At 49.9% G+C, this 27,933-nt stretch overlaps 14 protein-coding genes across 14 annotated transcripts; 8 read left to right on the forward strand and 6 right to left on the reverse strand.

Moving 5' to 3' along the window:
- Positions 1 to 395: 395 nt before the first annotated feature.
- Positions 396 to 3,501, reverse strand: pmt1 (protein mannosyltransferase 1; the record flags this gene model as incomplete). The annotated part of the gene is made up of 5 exons (XM_033561993.2): positions 396 to 938; positions 1,018 to 2,478; positions 2,537 to 2,820; positions 2,879 to 3,168; positions 3,239 to 3,501. The coding sequence occupies 5 exons, from the start codon at positions 3,499 to 3,501 to the stop codon at positions 396 to 398; spliced, it is 2,841 nt and encodes a 946-aa protein (XP_033417884.1).
- An 880-nt stretch (positions 3,502 to 4,381) lies between these two features.
- Positions 4,382 to 6,086, forward strand: ALT_2113 (SURP domain-containing protein; the record flags this gene model as incomplete). The annotated part of the gene is made up of 3 exons (XM_033561994.2): positions 4,382 to 4,469; positions 4,520 to 4,573; positions 4,642 to 6,086. The coding sequence occupies 3 exons, from the start codon at positions 4,382 to 4,384 to the stop codon at positions 6,084 to 6,086; spliced, it is 1,587 nt and encodes a 528-aa protein (XP_033417885.1).
- An 894-nt stretch (positions 6,087 to 6,980) lies between these two features.
- ALT_2114 (guanine nucleotide exchange factor SEC2) lies at positions 6,981 to 9,042 on the reverse strand (the record flags this gene model as incomplete). Its single annotated transcript, XM_033561995.2, has 2 exons — positions 6,981 to 8,393; positions 8,458 to 9,042. 2 exons carry the CDS (start codon positions 9,040 to 9,042, stop codon positions 6,981 to 6,983), a joined length of 1,998 nt encoding a protein of 665 aa, XP_033417886.2.
- Positions 9,043 to 10,709: 1,667 nt separating this feature from the next.
- On the forward strand, positions 10,710 to 11,359 carry ALT_2115 (DNA-binding protein; the record flags this gene model as incomplete). The annotated part of the gene is made up of 4 exons (XM_033561996.2): positions 10,710 to 10,733; positions 10,811 to 10,896; positions 10,992 to 11,002; positions 11,076 to 11,359. The coding sequence occupies 4 exons, from the start codon at positions 10,710 to 10,712 to the stop codon at positions 11,357 to 11,359; spliced, it is 405 nt and encodes a 134-aa protein (XP_033417887.1).
- Positions 11,360 to 11,970: 611 nt separating this feature from the next.
- Positions 11,971 to 12,915, reverse strand: coq4 (ubiquinone biosynthesis protein COQ4; the record flags this gene model as incomplete). Its single annotated transcript, XM_033561997.2, has 2 exons — positions 11,971 to 12,617; positions 12,705 to 12,915. 2 exons carry the CDS (start codon positions 12,913 to 12,915, stop codon positions 11,971 to 11,973), a joined length of 858 nt encoding a protein of 285 aa, XP_033417888.2.
- A 688-nt stretch (positions 12,916 to 13,603) lies between these two features.
- On the forward strand, positions 13,604 to 14,988 carry ALT_2117 (ribosomal lysine N-methyltransferase set11; the record flags this gene model as incomplete). Its single annotated transcript, XM_033561998.2, has 5 exons — positions 13,604 to 14,143; positions 14,240 to 14,294; positions 14,340 to 14,402; positions 14,457 to 14,568; positions 14,670 to 14,988. 5 exons carry the CDS (start codon positions 13,604 to 13,606, stop codon positions 14,986 to 14,988), a joined length of 1,089 nt encoding a protein of 362 aa, XP_033417889.2.
- A 79-nt stretch (positions 14,989 to 15,067) lies between these two features.
- On the reverse strand, positions 15,068 to 16,312 carry ALT_2118 (ketopantoate reductase family protein; the record flags this gene model as incomplete). The annotated part of the gene is made up of 1 exon (XM_033561999.2): positions 15,068 to 16,312. The coding sequence occupies one exon, from the start codon at positions 16,310 to 16,312 to the stop codon at positions 15,068 to 15,070; it is 1,245 nt and encodes a 414-aa protein (XP_033417890.2).
- A 453-nt stretch (positions 16,313 to 16,765) lies between these two features.
- ALT_2119 (Sas10/Utp3/C1D family protein) lies at positions 16,766 to 17,638 on the forward strand (the record flags this gene model as incomplete). The annotated part of the gene is made up of 3 exons (XM_033562000.2): positions 16,766 to 16,946; positions 17,002 to 17,168; positions 17,240 to 17,638. 3 exons carry the CDS (start codon positions 16,766 to 16,768, stop codon positions 17,636 to 17,638), a joined length of 747 nt encoding a protein of 248 aa, XP_033417891.2.
- A 687-nt stretch (positions 17,639 to 18,325) lies between these two features.
- ALT_2120 (coiled-coil-helix-coiled-coil-helix domain-containing protein) lies at positions 18,326 to 19,060 on the forward strand (the record flags this gene model as incomplete). The annotated part of the gene is made up of 3 exons (XM_033562001.1): positions 18,326 to 18,558; positions 18,712 to 18,970; positions 19,028 to 19,060. The coding sequence occupies 3 exons, from the start codon at positions 18,326 to 18,328 to the stop codon at positions 19,058 to 19,060; spliced, it is 525 nt and encodes a 174-aa protein (XP_033417892.1).
- A 642-nt stretch (positions 19,061 to 19,702) lies between these two features.
- ALT_2121 (UBX domain protein) lies at positions 19,703 to 21,133 on the reverse strand (the record flags this gene model as incomplete). Its single annotated transcript, XM_089599260.1, has 3 exons — positions 19,703 to 20,822; positions 20,886 to 20,956; positions 21,041 to 21,133. The coding sequence occupies 3 exons, from the start codon at positions 21,131 to 21,133 to the stop codon at positions 19,703 to 19,705; spliced, it is 1,284 nt and encodes a 427-aa protein (XP_089456406.1).
- A 401-nt stretch (positions 21,134 to 21,534) lies between these two features.
- Positions 21,535 to 22,738, forward strand: ALT_2122 (cytochrome oxidase assembly protein SHY1; the record flags this gene model as incomplete). The annotated part of the gene is made up of 4 exons (XM_033562003.1): positions 21,535 to 21,781; positions 21,873 to 22,385; positions 22,448 to 22,553; positions 22,636 to 22,738. 4 exons carry the CDS (start codon positions 21,535 to 21,537, stop codon positions 22,736 to 22,738), a joined length of 969 nt encoding a protein of 322 aa, XP_033417894.1.
- Positions 22,739 to 22,822: 84 nt separating this feature from the next.
- ALT_2123 (CENP-T family protein) lies at positions 22,823 to 24,491 on the reverse strand (the record flags this gene model as incomplete). The annotated part of the gene is made up of 5 exons (XM_033562004.2): positions 22,823 to 22,922; positions 22,973 to 23,524; positions 23,580 to 24,018; positions 24,088 to 24,337; positions 24,390 to 24,491. The coding sequence occupies 5 exons, from the start codon at positions 24,489 to 24,491 to the stop codon at positions 22,823 to 22,825; spliced, it is 1,443 nt and encodes a 480-aa protein (XP_033417895.2).
- Positions 24,492 to 24,867: 376 nt separating this feature from the next.
- On the forward strand, positions 24,868 to 25,981 carry ALT_2124 (protein cms1; the record flags this gene model as incomplete). The annotated part of the gene is made up of 5 exons (XM_033562005.2): positions 24,868 to 25,231; positions 25,291 to 25,471; positions 25,528 to 25,626; positions 25,681 to 25,733; positions 25,800 to 25,981. The coding sequence occupies 5 exons, from the start codon at positions 24,868 to 24,870 to the stop codon at positions 25,979 to 25,981; spliced, it is 879 nt and encodes a 292-aa protein (XP_033417896.2).
- Positions 25,982 to 26,415: 434 nt separating this feature from the next.
- Positions 26,416 to 27,551, forward strand: ALT_2125 (RNA-binding protein; the record flags this gene model as incomplete). The annotated part of the gene is made up of 3 exons (XM_033562006.2): positions 26,416 to 26,980; positions 27,059 to 27,287; positions 27,344 to 27,551. 3 exons carry the CDS (start codon positions 26,416 to 26,418, stop codon positions 27,549 to 27,551), a joined length of 1,002 nt encoding a protein of 333 aa, XP_033417897.2.
- Positions 27,552 to 27,933: the final 382 nt, after the last annotated feature.

Below are 27,933 nucleotides of genomic sequence, written 5' to 3' on the forward strand. Positions count from 1 at the left end.
TGGCCATATGGCGGAGAATCGAGAGCTAGAGACGAACATCGGATGTGTTCCGATGTTGACTGCTGTACACTAAAAGCGACTGTGAGGACTAGAGTTTGGGGTGCAGATTCATGCCAGAGCTTTGTGTGCATAGTATGTTTTGATGGAAATCAATACGTGGATCATTTGTTCTTTTTCATGCTATTTTTGCAGAAATGTCAGGCATTACCCTACAGTGGATATGGTTTGCATGAAGACTTTTGTGGAAATCACACAAATAATCGCACATTTCATTCAGCCAAAAAGAATATTGTTCAACAGAAGAGATATTGAAATCGACTTTGCCAAGCCTCGAATGTTCAGAAAAGAGGACCAGCAACCACTCCAAAGCCACTCATTACAATCCATATATGGCATTAATTCTGAGTTGCCTCGTTTGCCTCACTAGCCGGCTTTGGTTCAGGGGAGCTTGGTTCCTCGACTGAGCTCTCACCCACAGGAACCGAAGCTGGGCTGTCTCCTGCAGCCTGCTGTTCCTGGTTCTTGACAGTCTCAGGATTTTGTCCCTCCACATCTGGATGTGGCGGTGCAATCTGACCGTCTACCATCTCTACTTCATGGGCGTGTTCAAGGCGAGTCCGAGTTTCGTGCCGGGTTTCAAAAGAAACCTTACCTTCCTTGGCAAGAGATGCGACGAGCGCCTCATCAAGGACATTGCCATGCTGATCACGGTACTCCACTCGCGCCATTGTTCCGCGAGGCTGCTGGGCCTGGGAAGTAACGCTTGCCTCCTGAGCCTCCTTCTGAACCTCCTGCTGATGCTGCTGGGGCGGTGCCACCGGTGGTTCCTGAACGGGTAAATCTTGGACAGGCAATCCTGGAACTGGGGTTACCTGTGCGGAGGGCGTTGAGGATGGAATTGGGTTCGCATTGACAAATTGAGTAACATATTGACCAAGCTAATGTGTTGTCGTCAGCCGTCGGGCGTTCATTCATCTAGTATCCTCGTCGCGGAGGCTGCCATTCTGGAACACTTACGTCAGTGTAAAATGTGTTGCAATCAAAATCCCAAGTGCTAATGAGTTTGACCTTCTTGCAAGCATCTTGGGTCCAAGGATTGCCATAGACTAATGGGGAGTAAAGAGTGAAGGTGAAGATGCTGAGAGCCAGAAAGATTGCGACCAATCCTTTGCCAATGATAGGCCTCGATGACAGACCGAAGGCCTTGAAGCGATTGGCGATAAAATCGAACTCCTGGCACAGCGCCATGAGGGCGAAGTAGAGGGCCGGGAAGTAATGATGTAGAAAGAGCTGCCGAGCCATGAGATAGAAGGGGAAGTAGTGGAAAGCCCAGCCAAGTACGCTTGTACCGACTTCATAATCAAATCGCTTGAAGTTGACGTTGCGGTAATCACCACAACTGCGTTGCCAACGGATAACGGTGATGCCCTTGAAGACAATATAGATGACAATGGCGGCAGTCGACGACCACCAGATGAAGGGGTTGCCGAGGAGATAAATCTGACGGTGATCACGACCCCAGAAATTGATGCCCCTGAGCAGTGTTGGCCATGATGGTGGGCGAGAATCCCAGGCATGAGACTCGGTCAGCCCAGCATTTGTAGTCCACATGACTTTCTGGAGCTCCCAGAACTTCCCAAAGAACCCAGGGTTTCGGTAATTGACCTTTTCTGCATCCTCAGGCAACATCGGATGGTGGTTTGACTCGATGTACCAAAGACTGTTCGGCAGGGTGCCTCCTTTGGCGCAAGTCACTTCCTGCTGATCGAAACCCCACTCAGGAAGCTTCACCTTGTGAGAGAATAGAACGCAGCCAGTCATGACATGGACAAGCCGAAATTTAGATTCGATCGTTCTTAACCTTTTCTTCGCTTCCTCGCCGTCGGACTTCGACTTGACAATCTCAACACGGAAGAGATCGTTTGCGTCTCCTGGGAACCCCTCATACCCGTACGCAGACACTTCAAATTGCCAGTCGACGTCTGTCACAGGAGGTCGCTCGTCGTGCGAGTGAAGCCTCCTATGTGTTATCGCATGGTAGAGTCTTACCACCGCACCATCTTGGATGTACTCGGTAGTAATATTGTCCCAAGCGTAAGGGCCCTCCACTTGTCCAAAGGGACCAAGGGGCTGGGTCTGATTCTCAAGGATGAAGACATTGTTCTCATCTTTGTGAGGATAGAGAGTGATCTGCTGCTGTTTGCTTCCCGTGGGATACATATGGGCATGAGAGTGAAGGTAGCCACCCTGGGTGTTCAGGTGACGAATGCTCACACGCGAACCGAAAACAACGTCCGCAGGAACATCTTGCATTCCCTTGGAGTTTAATGTGGCCTGGAATTCGGACGACATGAATCCATCTCCATCTCCCGGGTTGACCAAGCATAAGAAATGGATTGCGAACATTCCACAGTAAAAGCCAAGGGGAATGATGATGAGACAGAAAACCCGGGCAAAGAAGTGTTTGAACCATAAGCGCTGGAGCAATTAGCTTTGACATAGAGTGAGGATGCTCTAATCAATAACGAAGACATACCGGTGTGATGTTCTGGGCATCGCCCCAAAGCACCCACAATTGCAGGATAGTGAGAGAACCGACCCACGCGACTGTGAAAAGCCCAACCCATTTAACACTCAACGTGGCGCCCAGGGAGAAACCAGTTGCTGCCAACCAGAACCACCAGGGTCCACGGAAGGCATGAGAAGGCCCAAGCTCCTGCTGGTTTGTAAAACAAGTAAACGCCAGCGCCGTGAGCGCTGTGAAGAAGACCAACGGCGAGTCCAACAGGATTAGACGGGATTGAGTGATTAGACCATTTTCTGCAGATGGTCAGCGAACATAGTTTGGTCAAATATACATATATCAGTATCATCTTACCGAAGATTACGACTCCGGCCCCGAGAACAGCAGTTATAGTTCGGCAACCGCTCGCTTTCAGGGTCAGAAACATCAAAGGAACAGTAAGGACACCCAATACGGCTGGAAGCAAGCGCATAGCAACGTATGGGACTCCGGGTTCAAGATAATCCTTGCCAATATCCTTGAAGTCGAAATTACCATCAAAACCAGCCAGCCAGCCAGCAAGTGTGATGAGCAGTTTGGCGAGAGGAGGGTGCACATCCATGAAAAATCTGCCTTTTATATATTTGCTCGCGAAGCCGCCAAAGCTGTTCACCAATTATTAGCGTCATAGCGTACCCACAATATGTGCATTCAAAAAGTGATATGAAGACGTACTGGACTTCATCGAAAACGACGCTAGAAGGCTGATAGATACGGAAGAGACGAACAACCAGAGCAACAAGTGTGACCAAGACGAGCGCCTTATAGTCCGAAGTGGGAAGGTGGAATATATTGTTATCCTTGACACCCTCCGATCCATAGCTTGATATGTTTGCCGGCACTTTCTTGCGATCCTTCGGTCTCGGAGAGCGACTTGGAGAGCGGCCTTTTCTGGGCAAAGGCTTGACCTGTAAGGTCTCTTTCGATTTTTGCGACATATCTGATTGGTGCCCCCGCAATTGGAGCGAAAGTAGATAGATCAAATAACAAGTAAAGAAATTATGCCGTCAGACAGCGAAATAATCTGGCACGAGTGGTAGAATGCTCCGACTCGAGAGGGGAGCTCTTAGATTACCCCACGCCGAAGGATGAAACCAAACTGAATTTGGATTATAAACGAGAGTAATGAATCGAAATGCGACTCGCCATGACAAAATTAAAAAGTGAAAGTAAGAGGAGGAAGGCTACTATCAAAGGAGTAGCAAAAGCAGGACAACATGTGTGAAACAATCAGGAGGTCGAAGAAAGCGTCAGCTCAGTTTAGGCCAGATGTCAGCGGAGGCGGACAAGAGCTAAGTAAGGGTAGTATGGGGCCGGCGTGTTCGGAGTACTTAGGGAGGAACCACTGTGAAGGGCGAGTTTTGGTGGCAGGTACTTAACTATCTCATAGAAAATTGTTGACTTTACTTTGGAACGTCTGTCCTGTCAAGGTTTCATTATCAAATGAATATCTCTGCCGCCATTCAACTCCATTCTTAGAACCTCCAAGTACCTGCAGCCGCAATAGATGAGGACCAAGTAGTACGGATGCGGATGTACCTAGGAACAAAGGTAAGGTACCTTATGTACCGAGTACGAAGTACCGCCATAAAGTTTTGTGACATAAATTACTAGTTGTAATTTCTGAGCTGGCCTTAAAAGGCCCCACCAATAATAGTAGTGCCTATGCGCGCGTTTATCCGATAGCCGCCAACAGGGCGCGGCAACTTCCCATCCCAATGAAGTCAGTCCCAGGGCAAAAAGCACGCCGGCGGAGTCAAGGACAGCAACCACACCATCCTGACATTGCCCATCGTCGTTCTGCTTTTGGCATTGAAAATGGCTTCTAATGGAAATACTCCAACTCTTCCAGATGAGGTGAACAAACCTCCAGAGGGCGTGGTTCTCCCACCTAAAGACATTCGAGGTTCGTCTCAAAAGGTTTCTGCTGGAGATATGTGCTGACCTTCCATTTAGCTATCGTGGAGAAGACTGCAGGCTATGTTGCTCGGAATGGATTTGTTTTCGAAGGTGCGCCATTGCTATTCGTCGATTTCACTGATCTCATGTTCCATTGTAAGCTAACAGTACTCTTCCAGAGCGTGTGCGCGAAAAAGAGAAAAACAACCCGAAATTCTCGTTTCTGAACCCCGGGGATGCTTATGCGAGCTTTTACCAGTGGCGGTTGAACGAGATCAAAGAAGGAAGAGGGACCACAGTAGCAGCAGGTCGTCCAGGCGAGCCAACGGCAGCTCCAGAACCAGAGAAGCCCAAGGGGCCCGCAGAGCCACCGGCATTTCACTTTTCGGCTCGGATGCCTATAATCAACGCGCAGGATCTGGAGGTTGTTAAACTTACGGCCCTCTATGTTGCCAAGAGGGGCAAGTCTTTTATGACCGCTCTGTCGCAACGTGAAGCAAGAAACTTTCAGTTCGATTTCCTTCGCCCGCAGCATAGTCTCTATCAATTTTTCACTCGATTGGTCGATCAATATACCATCCTGTTAAGAGCAGAAGGAATCGATGAGTCCACGTCAGAAAAGCGCAGAATGGCCGAACTAGAAAACAATGTGAAGAACAAATTCCACATCTTGGAGCGGGCGAAACAGCGCGCTGAGTGGGTGAAGTACCAAGAGCAACAGAAACAGAAGAAGGAAGAGGAGGAGGAACAGGAACGGATAGCCTATGCGCAGATCGATTGGCATGATTTTGTGGTAGTAGAGACTGTTCTCTTCACTGAAGCGGACGATCAGGCCGACCTACCCCCACCTACATCTCTCAACGATCTACAATCCGCTTCCCTGGAACAAAAAGCTATGATGTCGCTAAACCCACTGCGGATCGAAGAAGCGATGCCAACAGACCAGGAAGCCCAAGTCTACTACAACGCTTATCCTCCAGCACAATTCGAACCAGTGGCACAACCCGCCCCTCCGTCCGTTTCACCATATCCTCCGCAACCACCGGTACCGCAACCTTATCCTATGGCCTCTGCCGCCGCGCAGGAAGAAGAGCAACGGATTCGGGAGCGGATGGAGGCCCGAGAACAGGCCGCCGCCGCACAAGCAGCTGCCAAAGCGGCCCCCGGACAGCAACCGATGCGCATCCGCTCCGACTACGTACCGCGCGCACAAGCGCGCCGTCTCAATCCTTCCGGCGCCACTGCACTCTGCCCCAACTGTCACCAACAGATCCCTGTGGCTGAACTCGACCAGCACATGCGTATCGAACTGCTGGATCCCCGGTGGAAGGAGCAGCGCGCCAAGGCCGAGTCGCGGAGTGCCACCACGAACCTGTCGACCGCCGATGTGGTCAATAACCTGAAACGGCTGGCGAGCCAGCGAAGCGACGTGTTCGATTCATCACTCACCGCAGGCCTTGATCCTGAGGAGGAAGCAAGGAAGAAAAGAATGGCCTACGAGAACCCCCCTGGCGCGGGCCCCACACCGCCTATGGTTGGTCCTGCAGGGGGCCCGCCTAACCCTCAGAGTCTGAATATCGAGGAGCAGATTCGACAAATTCACGAACGTTACAAGCAGGGTTAGAGCATTAGAAATAGCTGGGGGAAATCTAAATTGTTTCGAGGCGTTTTTCATTCTGGAGTACTTGTCCTTGGACTCTCTTCTACGAAAAGGCGCATGTTCACTTTACCTGTAAAGTATTACTTCTTGCTCCTTGGTCACTATCAAATGTTACGGTCGCCCGGTTATTTAGTCCCTTCGTTTAATGACTAAATTTGGATGTTTGACTGTGCAATCAAAGAATTCTCTCAAAATCCGTGAATACGCTGTATTACTCAGAGTATGGCCGTGGAAGACTTGCTACAGCGTCGAGCTATCATAACTACAGTATTGATGGGTATGCTGACTTAAAGTGTAGATCCATAAGGGTGGGCGACGGTCAGTCAATATTCCCGAATAGTTCATCATTATTTGCAAAAATCTATCGTATATGTGCAAGTAGATGTCATGTACCAGACACAAATCATGCTGTGCACCATTCACTCCATATATCAGAGCCTGAAGCCTTTCCGCTGAGAATTAATGGAAACGACGGATAAAAGGGGCCGAAAGTGTAGGTATGACCAAGCAGAATAAGGAACAAAATACGCTGGATAGAATGGATTGATCTCAGGTCAGTTGGATGCTCGATGGGAAGCCAAGTCAAAACAGTCCTGAACAACCCCACAATGAAAATGGTAATAATAAGCGGGAAGAAGAACAAAAAGGTGCAAATTATGTGTACAAACGTTCGGGCCGCAGCTCCATATTTATTAATAATACACGTAGCCTGCTGCGCGGTCGGGCCATTGACGGGCAGCTATGCAAGAAGGGCAATGGGTATGTAAGTTGAAAAATAGCGGCAGCAAAGGGGGACTCGAAAACGAAGGATAGTTGTATCGTAGATGAAAAACAGAGAGAACGCTGAGGCGAAAGTCCTCAGCTTCGATCATCATCATGGTCGTCATCATTCTTCGCGGTCCGAATAACGAGGGACTCCTCAGCGTGACTGATAGACTTGGGGTCGTCACTAGTCGCAGATAGTGTCACTTGACTCACGCCATGTTCAAGATACTCATCTCGCTCCTTGTCCGAAGCATGAGACTGAGGACTGTCATAGAATGGCCTAGAAACGCCTGACGCGGAAGTATACCCACTCACGGATGCATTGTCGTAATCGGAGTCCGAAACGCCGTGGTCGTTGTCATGATCGTGAGTTTCACATGTCTCAAGAGCGGCATCAAGCCGACCTTGCTCATCATTGAATACCGGGTCTCCCAAGTTACGTCTTGATTGGGACGGACCATGGTTTTCAAAGCTATTGGCCTGAGCAAACGTAGGGACGACCCCTCCGCCGATGCGGGACCAAAACATGCGCTCTCTCAAGCGAACTGTTTCTTCCCAAGCGTCCTTCTCTTCTTCTGCATCGCCCGCACGGATATGACCATCCAAAATAAGACGTAAATAGCCAGTAAATTCACAAGAAGAGCGAACCTTTTCTAGACAAAGGACACACAAAGGATAGCGCTGAGCAGTATCACTGTCGGACGTCCTAAAGCGATGTGTCCTCTCGTTGGCAGATCCAGGTCTACGATCACCACAGAGTGAACATGGAAATCCATATTTCCTTGTTGCAGGCGGGATCGGTTCAACAACAAGGCTTCCTTCGCAGATACTGCTCAATACCGCACGTCGTGTCAACCATGAGATCCCGGGCGCAGCATCCAGCCGAAGAGTAGGTTCAATGTCCTCCATGAGCACGCGTTTGTAGAAGCGCGTTTCTTTGAGTGGGATATGGGAGGTGGCAGGCTGAGGAGATGACATGCTTCCATTCGGCGAATGAGTGGACTTGGCTGGGGATGAAGATGCCGAACCAAACCCAGCACTGCTGAAATTGGCTAAGCTCATAACATTCAAGCCGGCGTAAGAGCCACTGGGAGCCCTGCTTGGCGGCTTCGACGCACTCGATAGACTGAACAGTTCTCGGAAATCTTCAAAGGCCTGAATATCCGTCCGACATACTGACTTGAGCAGATGAGAAAAGCTGGTTGAGGGGCCAGGAACGATCTCCTCGACGTGCGGGGACGGTTCGGGAAGACCGGCACTCTCCAAGCTCCTCGTAAATATACCTGGTAATTGTTGATGCCCACCTGGCGAAGATGGCGCTGTGGAAATGGTGGTGCGAACTTCGACATCGTCCTTGGCAATATTCATTCCTTGCATCACAGACTTAAGCTCGGCTAGCTGTTCTTGATGAGATGCAAGGAGTAATTCTGTGTCCTTCACCTGAGCTCGTAGTTGTTCGTTCTTCTTTTCGACCGCCTCACGCTCCAGCTTCGCAGCGGCGACCATCTATTCCAGTCATGTTAGATACTGAATTATATAACGTGTTCTCGAGAAAATGACTTTAACTTACCTTATTCGCCTCCTCGAAGAGTGCTGCAGTTAGAGTCTCCAGTTCCTGTTCAATGGTCTTTTTACCCTTCTCGACAATGGCGCGCTGAGCCTTCTCCTCCGCGAGAGCGGCCTTCAACTGCGAGATCTCACGGTCCGCATCGGCTTTCCTGATAAGAACTGCCTGCTCAATATCATCTCGGTACTTCTCGTTTTCCGACTCCAATGACTTGATCCGATTCTGGGCCTGTTCCAATTCCTGTCGGGTGGCAACCAGGTTGTCATCGAGTGTAGTCTGATTATTGATCGCCTGTATCAATTTCACACTCAAAGCAGCAACCTCACTGCTCAAATCCGGATGATGGGACGGTGTCGATGATGTGTCGGATGCCTCACCGTTATTCGCGAGTCTTGGGTCCCTCAAAGTACTGAAACCACTATCAGGAATATTCCCAGCACTATTAGAACGACCTGCAAGAGAAGGCTTCTCGGTGGCAATTGCTGCGAGATCATTTGTGGACTTGGTCTTCATCACCGTTCTATCAGGAGAAAGTGTCCTGGGACCGGAGGAGAGGGATCGCTTGTGATTGCTGGGACGGGGAATCATATTGGAAGGTGAAAGGAAGCTATGCCGTAAATGATACGTTTGGAATGCAATCAAACTGCTCATGAAGTTAGTAACTTCATTATCACCATACTCAATGGTGCGTGAGGCAATGGGCACATACTCTGCCATGGCGGATTGGAGCGAGCGGCAACGATTTCAGAGACGGAGCGGCGCGGTGACCCAGTTCAGGTGTCACGACCATGAATATAGGTGATACACCTCGCCCATTCAGAATTTCCCCCAAGTGAATAGTTTTTCAAAATAAAGGCGAGACCGGACTCGCAGAATAGGCAACGGCTAGCGAGTCGAGATAAGAGGCATCAAGAGATCGAACTGGCGTCGACGATGGATACGGGAGAACGGGTCGGACACGACGGAGACGATGGACAGAATGAGAGTATATAGAGACAGCAGAATTTAGAATGAAGGGAGGGTGATATATTGAAAGTAGTAAATAATCAGTTGAAGGGAGTGGTAGTCGGAGTAACCCCTCTTTTGTGAGGATAGGAAGCGGTTGGGAGGCGTCTTGAAGGAGCAGGCGATAACGGACTTGACTTCGGGTCTCCGTTAAGGACTGCTGGGAGGTTCCTTGGCCTTGTCCTCCCGGCCCAAACGACTGGACGCTTGACGGTGAACATTGACAGGTGTGGCTGGGACTGGCCTGAGGCAAACGGGATCCACTTGCTGAGTCATTTACGCTTTTCCAAACTAGGCAAGCCGATCTTGATGCACCTACGGAATTACGTCGTTCGACTCGGATTCTCCGTCAAGAGACAAGACGCAAGTCTCAGGTCCCTTCCATGGCTGGCGCTTAAGACATCATTACCTGAATTGTTATCGCGAAATTGCTATTTTTGTTCCTTCTTCACAATACTGGTGGAGAATTGGTTTTCTTTTCTACCATAGCAATGTTTTGTTCCAGCCTTCGTCTATTCATGGCCCATGAGAAGCTGAGTACCTTCTTGGAGTTCGACCAGTTAATGTTGTCGGGAATAATCCTCATAGAAGTCTCATATAGTCTCCTTTTTCTCACGGAGTAGTTTAAACGGATCTGCCGAATAAGGTCTATCATTCTGAATGCGATCACTATCATGTTTGATGAGTGGCCAATTGACAAGTGACGACGACACTACTCCCTACACATCACGCCTACAACCTGCAGGAAGAGAGGAGTGGATCGCTAACCCGCAATCAATGTCTGAGACATGCCAGATATCCTCGACACTCCATCGTAACCTTACATAAATAGATACAGATAGACCAACGAGTTTCGAATGTCGATCTTAGGCAACGAGGCAGTCAGCTATAGTTGCCCAACCAGGCGAACAAAACAGGCTATGCATACAGATTGCAACACAGTGGTATACCTAGGTACATCGTAGGGTGACGACCCTTATCGAGCCCGAGATACCGTCATGGATGGCCCTGCAAATCATAAAGGTACGGATCCTGCTACCTTACGTACTTGCTCCCTTAGTCTAGCCAGAATGTCGATTCCTCATGGCGCCCCACCCCCATTATGGTGGCCTCAGGCCACGAAGTGGGGTTCAAAACTTCAGTACTCCATATGAACGATTGGAGATTCCAGCACCAACATCAGACTCTATTCTCGTCGAAACAGCCTGAGCCTCCTGAATTCCTTTTTGATCTTACGAAAATAAATCACCATGGCCGACGCGGAGCTGGAAGAGGTTGGTACAACAGCTCTGAGACGTTTTTGAACGTCCCCCATCTGGTAGTGTCGGCCCAGTACTAACATAATTCACAGATCAGACGGGCCCGTCTCGCACAACTGCAGCAACAACAAGGCATCTCTCGAGGAGCTGGTGGGGAGAGTCAGGATGAACAAAGAAGGTAGGCGGCGCCAGTCGACCACTTCTCCGTCTCATGTAGCCTTCTTTATTTCAATCGGCAAATGCACACATGATCGCTAACTCTTTCCTTCGCAGACAAGCTGAAGGTATGCTATGATGACCTCGCGGAACGGAAACACCGGATCCTTTTCCCAGCAACATACTGAACTGACTCGCCAGCTGAACGTCGCTCCGCTATCCTGAACCAAATCCTTGAGCCCGAAGCTGCCGATCGACTAGGACGAATCCGTCTTGTTAAAGAATCGCGCGCCATCGATGTCGAGAACAGGCTCATCATGCTTGCCCAGACGGGGCAAATTCGCCAGAAAGTCACCGAAGAGCAACTCAAAGAATTACTGAACGCCATCGCGGAAAATCAACGGAAGGACGAGGAGGAACAAAAGATCGTCATATCTAGGCGTAAAGGCGGCTGGGATGACGACGATGACCTGCTGGATTTATAAGCGCATCTCTCTGAGAAGAGAAATATTCCCGGCGAATATGCGCCTTTGCATGATAGCGGCCTCTTGCGGATAAACCCCATTCGGATACCTCTACTTCCTCCGATTCTGGGAAAATTTCAAGGCGTTACAACTGGTACTGGCTAATTCATGATTCGACAGTTGTTTCAAGTTTCTCTACACGCTTCTTTGATGCAAGCTAACATAGCGGAAGCATGCAAGCTGTGTATTCTACAAGTTCGAGCAATTTCCTGTTTCCCAGTCATTGAACCCAGCTTGAACTAAGCATGTCAGTTGCTGATGAGTGGTGTTAATTTACGATTCACGATTTACCAAGACAAATACCCGACTGTGAGGTTACTGAACAGCGATCCAGGCGACGGAGACATCCACCGGCAGAGCGAGCTGTCCCTAGCTTCAGCTCTTTGTTCAGTCGATGCTGGCTCTAGTCGCCTGATGTAGTATGAGGCCTTGAAACCAAATGTCCGTTTGCGAAATATCCATCGTCTCAGGGTAATCTTCCTCCCTCTCTTTTGAACCTTCCACTGCTTCCTTTTGGTAATACCTAAGTCAGAATCTCTGAAGACTCCTCAAAGACGAGCTCTGTTGATCGGTCACGATTTTCCTTCCAGCCTTTCCTTCTCGCGCTTTTGCTGCTGCCGCATCAATTTCCGGATTTCTCGTAGATCTGGGGGTCTTTCAATTCTCAGCTCTTTCCGAAGCTCGTCAACATCCTTTTCCAAGATCTCCTCCCAGTATACATTGATCAGTTCTTTACTGGCAAGCCCACTGCGAACCGCCCATGGTAGATGTAGCGAAAAGAATCGTTCCCGCTCTGCGGGCTTCAAGCGCACGAAGGCAAAGATGCTCAGCCCCGTCATGGGAATGAGAGTATTCAGAAACTCAAACGCCTTGAGCGCCAGTTCTCCCTCGACAAAGATGGGCAGTCCAGTCACCGCGTGGTAGAAGTCGTGACACTCCCGATAGCGCTGCATGACATATGCGCATTCCTCGTCATCAATATACTTGACACTATCGCGCGTGTCGGGAGAGACTCCTTCCCGATCAAGCCATGTAGCATAGGTACGCCCCACTGAGTTCTCGGGCAAGGTGCGGAGGTAAGGCAGTTTCAGAGTTTCGGAGGTAATGCGGGGTCGGTCACGAAGGATACGTCGGCCCGTGGGATCAGATAGCATTGCATCGCGGAGTCTATATATAAAGTAGGGAGTTGCAGTAGCTTCGCCCAAAGCCGCAATGAGATCTGAACGAGGACGCTGCGTTAGCTTCTCCGGGCATCATAAGTACATAAATGGTTGATGATTCTCAAATGGCGGACACAATCCCTTACCCGCTCTTCGAGGGTTCATAAGCGACCCTACTGCAGAACCAACGGCCAGGGCACCGCGTTCAAGAAAGGTTAGAGGAACATGGCCGGGGTATTTCGGCGGAGGCCTGTTCAAGGCGGAGAAGGACCGAACGAGGTAACTTGCAGTTGCTGATGGTGCTAGAGTGGTCCCTCGAGCAGCAAGTCCTGCCCCGCGCCTCCCGAGGAGAGACATATTGTGAGTTGCAGAGGATTCGATGTCGATGTGGACATGACCCTGTTTTAAATTGAAACCAAAGAATGGTCTGATGCTTCGGGAACTTCTCATATTGCGGAAGAGCTCCGGCTGGCACAAATGGTGGCATTGGGACGCCGTAGGCCCGATAAGCGGTCGATAAGAAAAAAGGTTATCGGCATTGAATTTATCTTGCAGTCTTATCATGAAGGGCTGATCATTTGTTCTTGTTAATCTACGAATCCAGATGCCATGCTAAGATATTATGGTGCACGGGTATTCTTGTGATATGAATCTGATACCCCGATATCTGACCATGTATTAAAAGGCATCGGTCGATAGGACTCGGTAGGACAGGATTGCAGCGAAGCCAAGCCAATCCCGATCTTTCCCTCTTTCTTCGACGCTATTGCATGCAATTGAGTCCTGGAGACCGTCCGGGTCAAACTTGCAAAGATGATGCCAGACTGGTGGCCTGGAGAAGTCCATGATCGTTTCACGGAATGGGCCATCTCTCAAGGAGTCATTGTGAATGGAATTGCTCCTGCGCGCTTCGCAGGCCGTGGTTTAGGAATGATATCTACACGAGCTATTGAAGTATGTCTTGATTAAATAGTGACTTGACAATTGTACTCACATATGGTGAATGAAGAAAGGCGAAGTCATTCTGACAGTTCCACTGAAAGCGATGTTGACAACAAGACACATTCCCACGTCTTTCAAGCGAAAATTCCCAAAGGATATTTCCGTCCATGCGCTACTTGCTGCTTTCCTGACTATCGGGGACAAAGAGGATCTCCAGAAGTATGAGCTCTGGCGACAGACTTGGCCGAACCGTCAGGACTTCGAAGACAGCATGCCCCTTTTATGGCCGCAGTCTTTACGGGGACCCAATCCGTGCTATGATGACGGCGCCAGTGAGATGAATCTGCTTCCGCCATCGATATCTGGCGCATGGAACACCTTACGGAAGCGCAAAAACGAGCTTGATTATGAGACATCTCACCAGAACCTCCTTGCTCAACAGGAACAGAGATTGCACAAAGCCTGGAGCAGTGTCGTCTCTGTTTTTCCAGACGTAGACTGGGAGAGCTATTCATACAACTGGCTCATTGTCAATACAAGAAGTTTCTACTACTTGATGCCGGGTCAAAAGCCGCCAGAAGATCGAAATGACGCCATGGCGTTGCTGCCTTTTGCCGATTATTTTAATCACTCGGATGTGGAGGTTTGTCTTCTCGTTCCTGACCCGCTTCAAACACGATCATACTTCTCGGCGTTTTGTCTCCTTTCTGACCATTGAAATTTTTGCCCATTTTCACAGGACGATGTAAAGTTTGACGGCCAAAAATATGTCTTCAGGGCAATCAGGCACTATGGTATTAATGCGTCTCAACCCGGCGGACTCTGCTAACAGTGGATAGACTCCGGAGAGGAAATTTATATGAACTATGGTCCTCATCCAAATGATTTCCTACTTGTCGAATGTGAGAAAGACCAACAGGTTTCATCGTGCGCATGCCACCTCTAACCTCGATCAGATGGGTTCTACCTCGACGAGAATGGTTCTGATGCGATATACCTTGATGATATCATTTTCCGAGACCTCACTGCGTCCCTTCAGGAGGAGCTGAATTTGCAGCAATATTACGGGTACGTTGAACCCCAAGAAACCTGGAATGTCTTATATTCCATTCTCTAGCTTGCTGCCGTATTGTGCGGATATCAAATGCTCATGGTTGTGAAATTTCCAGCAATTATGAGGTTACCGCCACAGGTGCCTGCTATCGAACCGAGATTGCTGCTTGTCTGAAATACATGACAAGAAGAGATTGGCGGAACTATGCCATTGGTTATTCGACAAAGAGCTCCGACGCCCAGAAATCTAATGCAATCATCCAAGAATGGATTCGCGCATACGCAAAGGAAGCAGACACTACAATCGCCGCTCTGGAAGCTCTTGGTTCCAAAGAAATGGATCAGAAGTGCAATGGGAAAGTGAGCACGCTGCTTAGGCGTTGGGAGCAGATCAAAGCTCTCTGCGACAAAGCTTTGAAAGCGCTATCCTGCTGAAGAAGCGAGGTCCTGCCAATGGCGGCCCACCTCCAGCGCGAAGAACGACTAGATTTCATAATCTAGTGCCAAGCGCTGTTCATAACTTGGAGCCGTTCAAAACATCGATTGGGATAGCTCCGGACACTCTTTGCTTCACCATTTGTTGTTTGGCGAGCACCAGATGCTTGACCATATAATTAACCGCGCACTTGATGCCAAGCTCTTCCCCCCTGCGCACTATATAGCCGTTTATATATTCGATTTCCGTGGTTTTCCCAGATCGCACATCAGCCAGCATGGAGCTGGTGTTCTTTGCAGTCTGGTTCGCGAGCTTCGTCACCATCGATCGAAGCCGCTCTGGTGCAAAGCGGTTCTCAATGCCAGGAATCCCTTGCAGTTCAGGCAAGGCGCAGATGACACTCGAGATCTCGATGAGGAGCATACGCATCACGCGGGTGAAGCTATAGTTGTAGAGAATCTCGCCATTCTCACAGTCCATCAGGGCTGTAAGGGGATTAATGATAGCATTCAATGCCAGTTTTTCAAGTTGATATAGTAGAAGGGACGAAGGGGTTTCGGCGACAGCCACGAGCGGCGGCGTGAGGGTCAATGTACGTGTCAGGTATTTCGTGCTCGGTGCCCAATCCGTATCCTTTTCATCCTTTGATGGCAAGACATCACCCGGCAAGACAGGACTGATTATAGTAGTTCCGATACCTGTATGAGTAACATGGAAGGCGTCCCTTTTACGTGCCAAGCCATGCGAAATGATGCCACACATGTAATGTGGACGTTGATGCGGGTCAGGGAAAACTTTCTCGTTGATCTCCTCGATGGTGCCCATGCCATTCTGCAGAAGGAGCACAGTGGAGTCAGGGGTTAAGCGGTGACTGACAGATTCCAGGGCTCTCGCAGTCATCGGTGCCTTGACCGCAACAATTAAGCATTCGATATGTTCATCATCCTCCTCCGACTGGGAAAGAGACTCTTCCACGCCGGCTTCCAGATTTTCTTCTGTGACGCTATCACCATTTGTATTGGGCTGGCCATTCTGATTCCAATACGGTAGCGAATACCAAGTCCGCTCACTCAATACGTTGACATCAAAGCCCGTCTTGATATCATCGAGGCCGTTTGTATTGACCGCTAAGCACTTCTTCCTTGCTAACCAGGCCCCATAAAGATTCCTACTATGTAGCAAGAGGGTAATAGGAGGCGGAGATGGCCGACTTGCAAGCGAATGAGCAACAAAAGTCCCTACATTCCCAAGGCCCAAGATGTGTATTCGGCCCGAGAGCTTGCGCCTCCCGCTCTCACGGGATGCTTCATCAGCTTCATGCATCCATGTCGATAAAGCTCGACGAACTGGCGCTCCTCGAGAGTATAGCCGTGTAAATATCTCTACTTCGCAAAAGCCAGTCCGCAAGAGCGGACGGCGCCCGAAAACGTACAGCGACACTTTGACGAATGGGAGGGCCCTGCAAGCGAGTTCGGTTGCTATCTCTCAGATGGGAGAAGGGTGAATTGAGATCGTTTCACCTGCTGCTCATTCTTCTCCCATTGATTATGATTGGTGACGCGCCTCAGCTTCAGTAGCTTTGAGAGGCCCTTCTGAGCTAATAATAATAATAATGCGAGAGTAGAAGCATGAAGATAACGATGATGGTCAAAAAGTAAAGGATGAGGCAAGAGGGTCGTCACCGCCAGGTTCACCGCCTTTAGATAAAAAAATCGCCGTTATCCATCGTGATACCAAAAACGTACTAATCTTGCATTTGCAACTGTATCCCACAAGATGGAGGCTGCCGACCTATTACCGCTTCTTGAGCAATTGGATGATAATGTTGACGATTTGGAAGAGACCCTCAAGCCAATTCTGGAGAGTCCTGTCTCCGAGACATCGAACAAGCTCCCGGTTCTAGACAAGGCGAAATTTCACGTCTTGGTTACCTACGCTTTGGAATCTCTCATATTCTGTACGGCTCTCTCAGACTCATTTCTACCTTTTCAACCTTGCTAATGGAGTGATAGCTTATCTGCGTCTTCATGGCGTCAATGCAAAGGAACACCCTGTCTTCCGAGAGCTTACTCGCGTCAAGCAATACTTCGGAAAAATTCAGGCGCTAGAGACTGAGCCCGAGCAGCGGACTATGACTCTTGACAAAGAGGCCGCTGGTCGCTTTATCAAACACGGCCTTGTATGTCCCGTCTTGATTTCCTTCTCTTTTTTGTCAGACCTTGACCTTGGACACGTACTAACTTCGTGTAGGCCGGGAATGATAAACTAGATATGAAACGCAAAGAACAGGAGGCGAAAGAGAAAGCGCGCGCTCAACTAAAAGCAGCACTACTAGCTAAGAAAGCTGCGGCATCTGAGACATCTTCCAGGAATCATACGAGTAGCTCGGACGCGGAGTCAGAACCTGATAACGAGGAGTCGGACAACGAGGAGTTTATGATTGCAGGGTCGGAGCAGATGACAATGCCTGTGGAAACAACACAATCCGAAAACACCCAAGAGGGGAAAAAGAAGAAAGACAAAAACAAGCATGAGACTTCCAAGGCCGCCAGGAAAAGGAAGAAGCGAAGCAAGGAGGAGCAGCAAGAACGAAAGAAAGAAAGACGGCAGAAGAAAACGGAAGCTCGAAAGGCCTCAAAGGCAAAGTGAGAAGAGGTGGGATGATGACTACAATCGCAACATGACTCCTTTCATCTCGGTCGGCCGGTCCGACCTCAGTGCCCATATTGAATCTCAGCAGTTGCATCGTTAGCAGAGCCTACCTAGGCTGTCAGTCTGGCAGTCCCTCGACTGCCCTGCTAATCTGTCTCATCACATCGTCGTTGGCAAAGTTGGCAGTAAGGGTGCTGCCGTGAGCTTACGTTTTATAGAGTTACAACGTGGCTGCTAAGGACTAGCAACGCTATATGCGAAGAGCATAAGCACTCTAGCTACGTCACCGAAGGGGTTCACCAGGCACAATTACATGACCTATGCCATGAGTCAGAATTAGGTACTATCCGAATAGACCATTCTATACCTTATATTTGTGATATTACCTTCCCTGTATTGCCTTACCATACGTAATTTATCATACAACCCGTGACACGTGATGCTTCATTTTGCCGTAAAATGATTACTAAGCCAGGGACGCAGCCAATCAGCAACTGCATATGTGGCAGCTGCATCGGAGTTTGTTCTCTCTACCCGCCGACGCATATTCGAGGTTCTTCTTTCCCGGCGCCTCCATCAACAACATATAAAAACCAACAACTTATCAACCTTCCCACCGCAGAATCGGTTTTTATCAAACTACACCTTACCTTTCCGCCTTTCCAATACATATACACAACCAAAATGCCTCGTCAACGCCGTGGTGCCGCCCCTGCGCCTACCCCTGCGCGCAGCGCCCCCAGCAGACCTACCGTCGCTCCCGCAAGACCGGCTGCTGCCCCCGCTGCTCAGCATCACCAGCCTCACTCCACCGCTGCTCACCCTCCTGCCCAGGCTCAGCAGGCCCCTCCTCCTATGGCCCCTGTTCAGCAGAGCTCTGGCCCCGGACTTTTCGGCCAGATGGCTTCGACCGCAGCGTAAGTTACCCGGACATCCGTGAGATCCTCGGCTGTGATTCATTCTGGTGGCAACGTCCCGACGAGACGTGCCGGGAACTTACGTCGCCAGATTCTGCGCTGAGGAATATTTTTCGTGCATGGAAAGACGTTGACTGACTGATCTCTTTCTAGTGGTGTCGCCGTCGGTTCCTCTATCGGACACGCCATCGGCGGCCTTTTCAGCGGTGGTTCCTCCAGCAGTGCCCCTGCTGAGGCTCAACAGGCTGCTCCCGCTCAGGCTCAGCCTATGGACAACGGACTGTGGCAAAGCAGTGCCACCAACAGCTCTTGGGAGACTCCTGCTTGCGAGACCGACGTCCGCAACTTCCGCAAGTGCCTGGATGAGAACCAGGGCAACATGACCATTTGCGGATGGTACCTTGACCAGCTGGTATGTTGATGCCATTATTGTATGTGTATATTGAATAGTGCTAACAACTTGATACAGAAAGCCTGCCAGGCTGCTGCTAAGCAGTACTAAGCGACTGCGCTTGTTCTCGCATGCTGTTACATTTTCTTTGGATAAATGACATCAACTTTGGCTGAGCTTACGGCTCTGGCGAAAGCCTGGCTAGGGTTGGGATGGATGTCGACGATTTCTCTTTGCATGGCGGCGTAATAACTTTACTGTATACCATTCTCCCTACAGAGCCACATCTGTTCTTACGAACTTCTTGTCTGCGTCTATTCGACTCATTGGGCCGAAGACGCTGGAGAAAGCTAGAAAAAAAGTTGAAAAAAAAGGAAACCAATGTGATGAAATTCCACTCTTCGAACAGATACCACTTTTTTCACCATAGCTGAGTAGCATGATGTAGCATGATAGTGCAATATACAACGGCTCCTTGAAGCGTAGGTTTGATTATACTGACATAGAACTTTGGGTATAATGGGAAGTGAGTCCTGGACGAGAGTAGATATCCATCTAGCGGCCCAACAGATTTTCAACCGTTCAGAAGCAAGTGGGAATAGACATCTGCGGATTGCCCTTGTCGGATGCAAGATAGACAATATCAAAATATTAGTGACATAACCGTAACGCCATATATAGGACCCGAATCAATCCCATTATTGCCCATCTGTATCTCTCCGAGGCTCGAAATTCAGCTGGAGACAAGTAAGCCTACTTGTCAAATCTAGTCTCGTATTCTAACGAGTGACGACTTACCTGATTCCCATTGTACAGTTGGCTGTCATTCTGCTCTTCGCGTTGATCTCGCAATGTTCGAATCCTAGGACCTCTGGACGCAGCAGGCTGTTGACTCCGTGCTCCATTTCCGGAAGACGAACTAGTGGTGGGAGCAGAGCCCGAAGACTCTGAAGGAGCCGGGTTATAGCCGATAAAAGATCCCACAAGGCCCGTCGCGGTGCCGACTGCAGAGGAGAGCAAGCCGTACGCGGAATATGCAGCTCGCACGGGCAGGCTAGACCCTGACGAGTTGTATGCCTCTGTATACGAGTTGATGGGGATCATCACAAGGTTCGCCGTGGATCCTAGTCCAAGATCTTCGAGTGTACGTTCTTCGTCGGCGATAGTGAGCGTTCGGTTGGGCAGGGGTGTCAAGATATGCTTAAGGTTATATGGGCGTTTCTCATCCTGTAGTAGACCGTCAAGCCACGGACGTACATCTCCACGGATAGTCTGTGTTGGTGCAAAACTGTTGCGCACTGAGCTTCCATCAAATAATCGGACTTGTAGACGATATTGCTTGGGAGGTGATGGTTGGCGCGGTGTCGACGCTTCTCTTGAAGGACCAACACCCGATCCGGTGTCGGCGGCGGGAGACGATAATGTGTCCTTTTCAGGCTCGACGATACTTTGCTTACGGATATTGGCGACGTATTGCCGAACTTGTTGCTCTCTCTTCGACTGTTGGTTTTTCCGCGTAGGTTGAGGAGCACGATCAGAACCAGCTGCCTTCGCAGGCGCTTCTTGGGTTTGTTCAGGACTAGGGTCATGGTCTTGCTGGTGATGCTTCGGTTGTCGTGTTCCGGAAGCTTCTGGCTGGCCCTTCTCTGTTTCTGAGAGCGCAGATGTAGGTGTGGGCGCAGGTTCAGCTGTCACTGTTGGTGCAGGAGCGGGAACAGGCGCAGACGCAGAGGACGATGCTGGAGAGGGACTCGAGGTATTTTGAGGAACATTCTGCGTGGTAGATTGAGTGTCATCAAGAGCAGCCCTTAGCCGACTGCGAAAGTCGTCCTTGGATATTTCAGGCACAAGGTACTCTCGCAACAGCCCATTCCTGCAATCCATTCAGATCAGTGAACTTGTTCGCAACCAACACACCGGTAGAGGTCACTCGTACTTGATCACAACAACTGCGGGAAACCGGACAATTGGACAAAACGACGTCAGGAATCCAGCTTCATCGCTACCCTTCGTGAGTCGTAGCAAAACAGATCGCGTCTCGAGTAATCGTGCGAATTGCTAGGTAGATGGCATTTCGTTAAGAAGCCATACAACAGCGATCACCATCATCGAGGGATTTACCTCGTCATCCTTGAAGTATTCATCCTCCCATACACTACTAGCCTCTTCGTCATCTACATTCATCCCCGTCGATCAGCATGCGACTCCGAGCGATAGTAGCATCATATGTAACGCAGATGCGATCATGGCGGCCGTGCGGGGAATGACAGACAGACCTCGAACGAAGCAGACCACAGCTTTCCCCTCCGTGACAGCAAGGGAGATTCCTGCCTGAAGACCCCCGGAGTAGAACATGATGGTCCTTAATTCTCTTCTTTTGTGAACTGAGTATGGTTGTTTATGTGTCCGCAAGCGAGCCAAACCACGCCATATGGCCAGCACAGCTCGTCGGGGAAAGTCGTCGATCTCCGCCGATCACGGGTTCCTCTCTAGGGACCTAAATGTCCGTCCCGCATTTTCTCCTCATCATCCATTCTTTAAGCAAAGCACCAAGGTCGACTGCAGAGGCCGCAGTTCGATCAATCATGCGGTCGATATTCTCCGCTCTCCAGCAGACGGCAGCTACATCATGGCGGTCACAAATTGCATCTGTTCGGAGTTCTCGCGCAGTGTTCGAGCTTGATTCAATTTGCGCCAGATGCCGCCGTCAACAAATTCGTTTCTCCAGCAATAGGCAGCTTGCGGATGATCCTAGATGGCTGTCTGTAGTTGATCATCCTGCGCAGATTGTACGCACGGGACGCAAACATGGGCCTGGCTTGATCATCCTAGGTACGGTTGCACCTCATACGACGCGGGATGTTTCTGGGAGCATCCTCTGTGAATAAAAGTTTATTGGCTAATTACAATTGACTTGCTACAGCGTTGATCCCCGTCACGGCATTTATCCTAGGCACCTGGCAGGTTCAGCGGCTCGATTGGAAGACGAAGTTGATTGCGAAATTCGAGGATCGTCTCGTGAAGCCTCCGCTCCCGTTGCCGCCGCGTATTGATCCAACCGCGATCTCAGAGTTTGATTACCGACGAGTCTATGCTACGGGTCATTTTAGACATGATCAGGAGATGTTGATCGGGCCCCGCATGCGCGAAGGACAGGAAGGCTTCATTGTGGTCACTCCACTAGAAAGAGGCGAAGGGGAAAGCACGATCCTTGTGAACAGAGGCTGGATTTCGAAGAAGATGATGAACAAGAAAGACAGAGCCATCGGGTTACCACAGGGCGAGGTAGTCGTCGAGGGCTTACTGCGAGAGCCGTGGAAGAAGAACATGTTTACTCCAGACAACAAGCCGGAGGAAGGCAAATTCTACTTCCCCGACGTCCATCAAATGGCTGAACTGACGGGAAGTCAGCCGGTTTGGATTGAACAAACTATGGGTAAGCATATTCCTAGCAGTCCGAGCAGGAGTTCCCGACCCGACTGACTCTGAATCTCCCAGTGCCGGACATGGTTGAATCGATGGACAGAGAAGCCAAGGGTATTCCCATCGGCCGCGCAGCTGAGGTAAACCTGAGAAACAACCACAGCCAGTACATCTTCACATGGTAAGTTTCCATGCGCGCGAATGTTTTCGCACTCGAGCTTAGCCTCCTTCGGCTCCCGACTCTAGTTGCTAATAATCAGCAGGTACGGCCTGTCGCTGGCAACATCAATAATGTTGTGGATGGTCATTCGCAAAAGGCCAAATGAGGCCACTCGTCGAGTCGTCCAGAATCGGAACTGGTCGTAAACTCTCGATGTGTCATCCTCATGTGCATTGTCTGACGGCGTTCGGCTCTATCCTTTTTTGAGATCCTGTAGTATATATCCCTGTTCACGGTGGCATCGCCAATCTCATGTCCTGCTGCAGCTCTTTTGGCAAATGCTTCTGCGCAAGAGAGAAAACGGTAGTGGCATTGTTGATGTGCCGTTGTCTAGCAAATCAGCATCCTCCTGATGCCATAATCGAGGCAATCTCACTCACCTTCTCAACAAAGTCGTAACATCAGTTTCATCAATAGTTTTTCGCCCTGCATGCTTAGAATATGCTGCCAAGTCTTCGCTGACTTGCTCAAAATACCACGCGGATGCTTGCTCTATAGCAGCCAAGGTTGCTTTGCTTATCTTGGCCTTGGATCCGGCCCTTGCACGGGCAAACCGAGTAGCTAGCTTTCGAACTACTCCCATCGGCATATTGGGTACAGGAATCCCATGGCGTGAGAGTTTCTTCTGTTTGGCACCTGGGAGCACGCTGTCTTCGTCTCGCAATCCCCCTCCGACGAGCCCTGGACTTTCGCTCAGGGAAACTCGTGATGGCATATTGAGCTCAAGACCAAAGTCGCCAGCGACACCGCCCACATCGCCATCGCTCATGTCTGATTCTGCACCTATCTCTGGCCTGAAATCGACCGGAGGGAGTTCAAAACCTTGATCATCATTCAAAGGTTCGTCCTGCATCAGATCGCCCTCTCCAGGAGGAGGTGGAGATGGGAAGTTGAATTCGAAATTGAAACGCCCAAGATCCTCCGTTTCGCCTCTGCACCATAATTAGCTGGGTCGAGATGAACAATAAAAGCGCCCTCAACACTCACCCTCTGTCAAAACCCCCCTGGCTGATCATTGTATCGTCCGGTCCATCTCCTTCCATGCCCGTATCATCGTCCTCGCCGCCTTCAGAACCGCTCCCCAGTCTGGTCGAGTCGCCGAAGTTCTCGCTTAGTCGTGGGTTACCGTAGCTCATCATAGATAGTCTTGCTCTGTCATAGTCGCTAGTCGCTCTTCGTGGGTACTCAACGGATGTATGTGTGATGTCTTCCTCGTCGAAAGCTAACGACAGCCTAGGTGGACGCATTTCGGGACTGTCTTCATCGACCTCTTCCACCTCTTCCAGAGGTAGAGAGAGCCTCGGCCGTTCCAATTCCGGTTCATTGTCGAGTTCCTCGATCTCATCCTTCTCCTTTTCTGGTTCCGGTGTCGGCTCTAGTTTCTCCTGCGGTGATGAGCGTATCGGCTGAGAAACAGGGGCAAGAGCTAGATGAAAGTCAGCCATGACTTTGCGAATTCCTGTAATTTTTCAATCTTGATCGTGAGCGCGCGTACCCTTTCCAAGATTCCGCAGAATGTCAAACGTTGTCTCTCTCTGAACTCGCCCGCTCTTCCTGCGATCGCGTCCCGGCGTATTGGCCGCGCGCCGCTGCATCGCGCGAAGTCCATAGGGCGTCGACGGGGCATTCGTAAGCCGTCTTCCAGGTGTCCATCGAGAGACTGGTGGATTGGCAGACGGGGTTGTCGACCCTGCTAGACGGCTCGGAGTGAGGGGATACCTCGTGTGAATTGGGAGTCGTTGAAGCTATCAGTCATTTCGTTAGGCTACACCGTCAAGTATCTAAGAGTTGACTCACCCTAGTGGCTGTTGTGTCTCCCGCCGGAGTATTCACGTTTGAATCAGAAGCTGCCACATCGCGCGACGGCCGGCGGCCGTGCGGTCTGGGAGTCGCTGACATCTATAGCTCTCGGGGAACAAGGGGTCCAATCGACCGATCATAAACAATTAGAAGAGTCGCGCAATATCAATCCCAATCAATGGAAAAGTTGATAATTATCCGAAAGAGTATAGAGCAATCGATATCAAGTGCACGGTAGACGAGGGGTTTCATATGATGATCGGGCGGAGCGCGTCTTGAATCACTCACGGGTAGGTACCCAAGGCCGGTTTCTAATTGGCTTAAGCTTATCGATAAGAACTGCTGACTCAGCATAAAAAGTTGTGCTCAGCAGAAGCACCGGAATGCGACAAGCAAGAGTCCAGGATAGTCGCTCTATCGTGCCGTTGAAATCTTTGGGGAGTTGCACATATACCAGTGTACTCTTTGTCTTGCAATGTCCGACGTTCCCCCGAACCCGCCCGGCCTCTCGGCCAAGGTGAACAAGAAGCGCAAGAGACAGGCGGAGGAAGCTCCCAAGGAAGTTGAACCTACAGCTGCCAAATCGACCAATAATAATACCTTGGAGGCGGCTGAGGGCCCTCAAAAGAAGAAGAAGAAGAAGAATTCCAAAAACAAGCAGAAGCAACAAAAGAAGAAAGAGCAGGATGAGGATCCCAAGCAGCAGGAGCGCAAAGGCGGCATCGACGAGTCTATTGGCAAGATGGACGGTCGGTTGCTGGCTGATCACTTTGTCCAGAAGGCGAAGAGACATAACAAGGAGCTTACCGCGGTTGAATTGAGTGATCTAAGCGTCCCAGGTATGGTTATATACGTCTTGCTCAGGCTCGAATGCAATCAAACTGACATGACGGTCTAGACTCGGCATTCCTCGACACGTCTTCTTTCGAGTCACCCAGATCGCTAGACCAGCTCCCTGCGTTTCTCAAAGCTTTCAGCCCCGACAAGGGATCCGGACTCGCAAAGGCATCGGAGCAAAAGGGCACGCCGCATACGCTAGTGGTATGCCCCGCTGCGCTTAGAGCAGCTGATGTGGTGAGGTGGGTAGACAAGACATACACCGATGTCCTGGGATGGGACTGATTAGATATTCTAGGGCTCTCCGTACGTTCCAAAGCAAGGATTCGACAGTCGGCAAGTTGTTCGCAAAGCACATCAAGCTCGAGGAGGCAAAACAGTTCTTGCAGCGCGCACGGTATGCTCACTACGATATCGGCCTCAATTGACCGTTCGTCTGACAATTATACAGAACAGGTCTTGGAGTCGGAACCCCCGCCCGGATTTCGGATTTGATCGATGCTGGTATGTCTTGTTCCTCCCTGGACTGCCGTCTGTATGTCTTGTTCGAACCGCTACTAATGGAAACAGGGAGCCTCAAATTGGACGAACTAGAGCGCATCGTGATTGACGGATCTTACATTGACCAAAAACAGCGTGGTATCTTTGACATGAAGGAAACGCATCTCCCACTCCTTCAATTGCTCACTCGCTCCGAGTTCCGTGAACGATATGGAGCGAAACAGAAGCGGATTCAGATTCTGGTATTTTAATTGAAGTATTTACTGTCTTTGGCATTGGCGTTGCTATTGGGGCATCTGTGCATTTCAAAGGTATGCATGTTTATATTATTTCGTGCCATAAGTTCTATGCACTTGTGTAGAATTGATGCGTACTACAAATGGACACACTGCAGAGTACACATACTTGGAACAACTTACTGCCTGAAATTTAAGGCAAGTCTCGGTGGAGCCACAGCTCTCACCGCCATAAACAACCGCCCGGCAAAAAAGTAAATTTCCCTTTTCCGCTAAGCTTCTGGGCAGTAATTTTCTAGACTCAGAATTCCCATTCTTGTTTTGCCGTCGAGCCGTGGTTCTGATTCTGATTTTCGATACGGAGTATCATCTGCTTGATTGATTGCCTCTACTGTCACTTCTTACGAAGAAAGACCCTTTCGCAGCTACTCCGAGCATATCACCCCAAAATGGGCGACAAGAAACGCAAGCTCGCCGAGGAAGCCATTGCGCCTGAGGGCAAGAAGCTGAAGCAGGAAAAGGCTAAGGGAGAGCGCAAGGAAAAGAAGGAGAAAAAGAGCAAGACGAAGGAGGTTGTTGAGGACGTGAAGACCACCGAGGAAGTCCCAGCGCCTGCTGACAGCAAGCCGGAGAAGAAGGAAAAGAAGGAAAAGAAGGAAAAGAAGGAGAAGAAAGACAAGAAGGAAAAGAAAGAGAAGAAGGAGAAGAAGGAGAAGAAAAATAAAGATGAAGAAGAGGAGGAGTCAAGTCCCCAGACCGCAGAGGCTGATTCAATGGACATTGATGGCGATGTGAAACCTACCGAGAAGCAAGAGGCTGAGGGCAACGAGCTCGAAAAGAAGGAGGAAAAGAAGGACAAGAAGAGCAAGAAGGATAAGAAATCCAAGAAGGAGAAAAAGGAGAAAGAGTCAGCAGATGAGACGCAAGAGCAGCCAGAAGAATCTACAGAGACAGCCCCTGCCGAAGATCACTCACAACACCACCAGAAAAACGCACGTTTCATCTGCTTCGTCGGTAAGTCAAACCTTGTTGTTATCAACGGCATATGGCACAGCTGCAGCATTTCTAATATTGTTCGCTCTCTTCTCGCAGGAAATCTCCCTTACTCCGCAACTGCCGACTCCCTCAGAAAGCACTTTGAGAAGAACCCTCCAGCCTCAGTTCGCGTAGCTACCGAGAAAGACAAACCGACCAAATGCCGTGGATTTGGTTTTATCGAATTTGACAACTATGACCGCATGAAGACCTGCCTGAAGCTCTACCACCACTCCATGTTCGATGATGGGAAATATCCCCCTCGGAGAATCAATGTCGAATTGACGTGAGTGCACTGCGACCAGACGCAGTGGGCGAATTTCGAAACTAACAATATTGCAGGGCCGGCGGCGGCGGCGGTAAATCTGAGCATCGTAGAGCCAAAATCGAAGCCAAGAACAAGAAGCTCAACGAGGAGAGACAACGTCAAGCCAAGGATATCCAAAAGGACAAGCCGAAGACGAAGAAGCCTCATTCTACAGAGAACGAGGACAAGGGCGCCGATCAGTGGGCTGGCATTCACCCCAGCCGAAGAGCCCGTATGGCGTAAGGCGCTCGACTTGGACGGAGTTTCAGCAATGGTGTTGCTCGACGACAAAAAGGGGTTTTTTCAGTTCCATTTCGCATCCTTCTTTTGGCACCTCTTGATATATTCCATCAGAGATATCCTCCTTGTTGTCGTCCTATGAGTGTGATTATTGGATGGATTGAGTTGGGTGGAAGTATATAGAATCTTCAATGACTGCACAATACCTAAGGGAAATCTTAATAGGCTGCATACAGCTGGTTTCCAACACGCGCCATATCTATGTAGCAGTTAGGACCATGGACGTTAAAAATCGATTAAGCGACAGCTTCCTGTTATGGCGTAGCATGTTACAAGTTTATGCTGCATGTGCACCGACAAGATGAGGAACGGGGTGTCCTGACCC

This window comes from Aspergillus lentulus (genome assembly GCF_001445615.1).
Source record: "Aspergillus lentulus DNA, contig: Alt04, strain: IFM 54703, whole genome shotgun sequence".
Classification (NCBI taxonomy): domain Eukaryota; kingdom Fungi; phylum Ascomycota; class Eurotiomycetes; order Eurotiales; family Aspergillaceae; genus Aspergillus; species Aspergillus lentulus.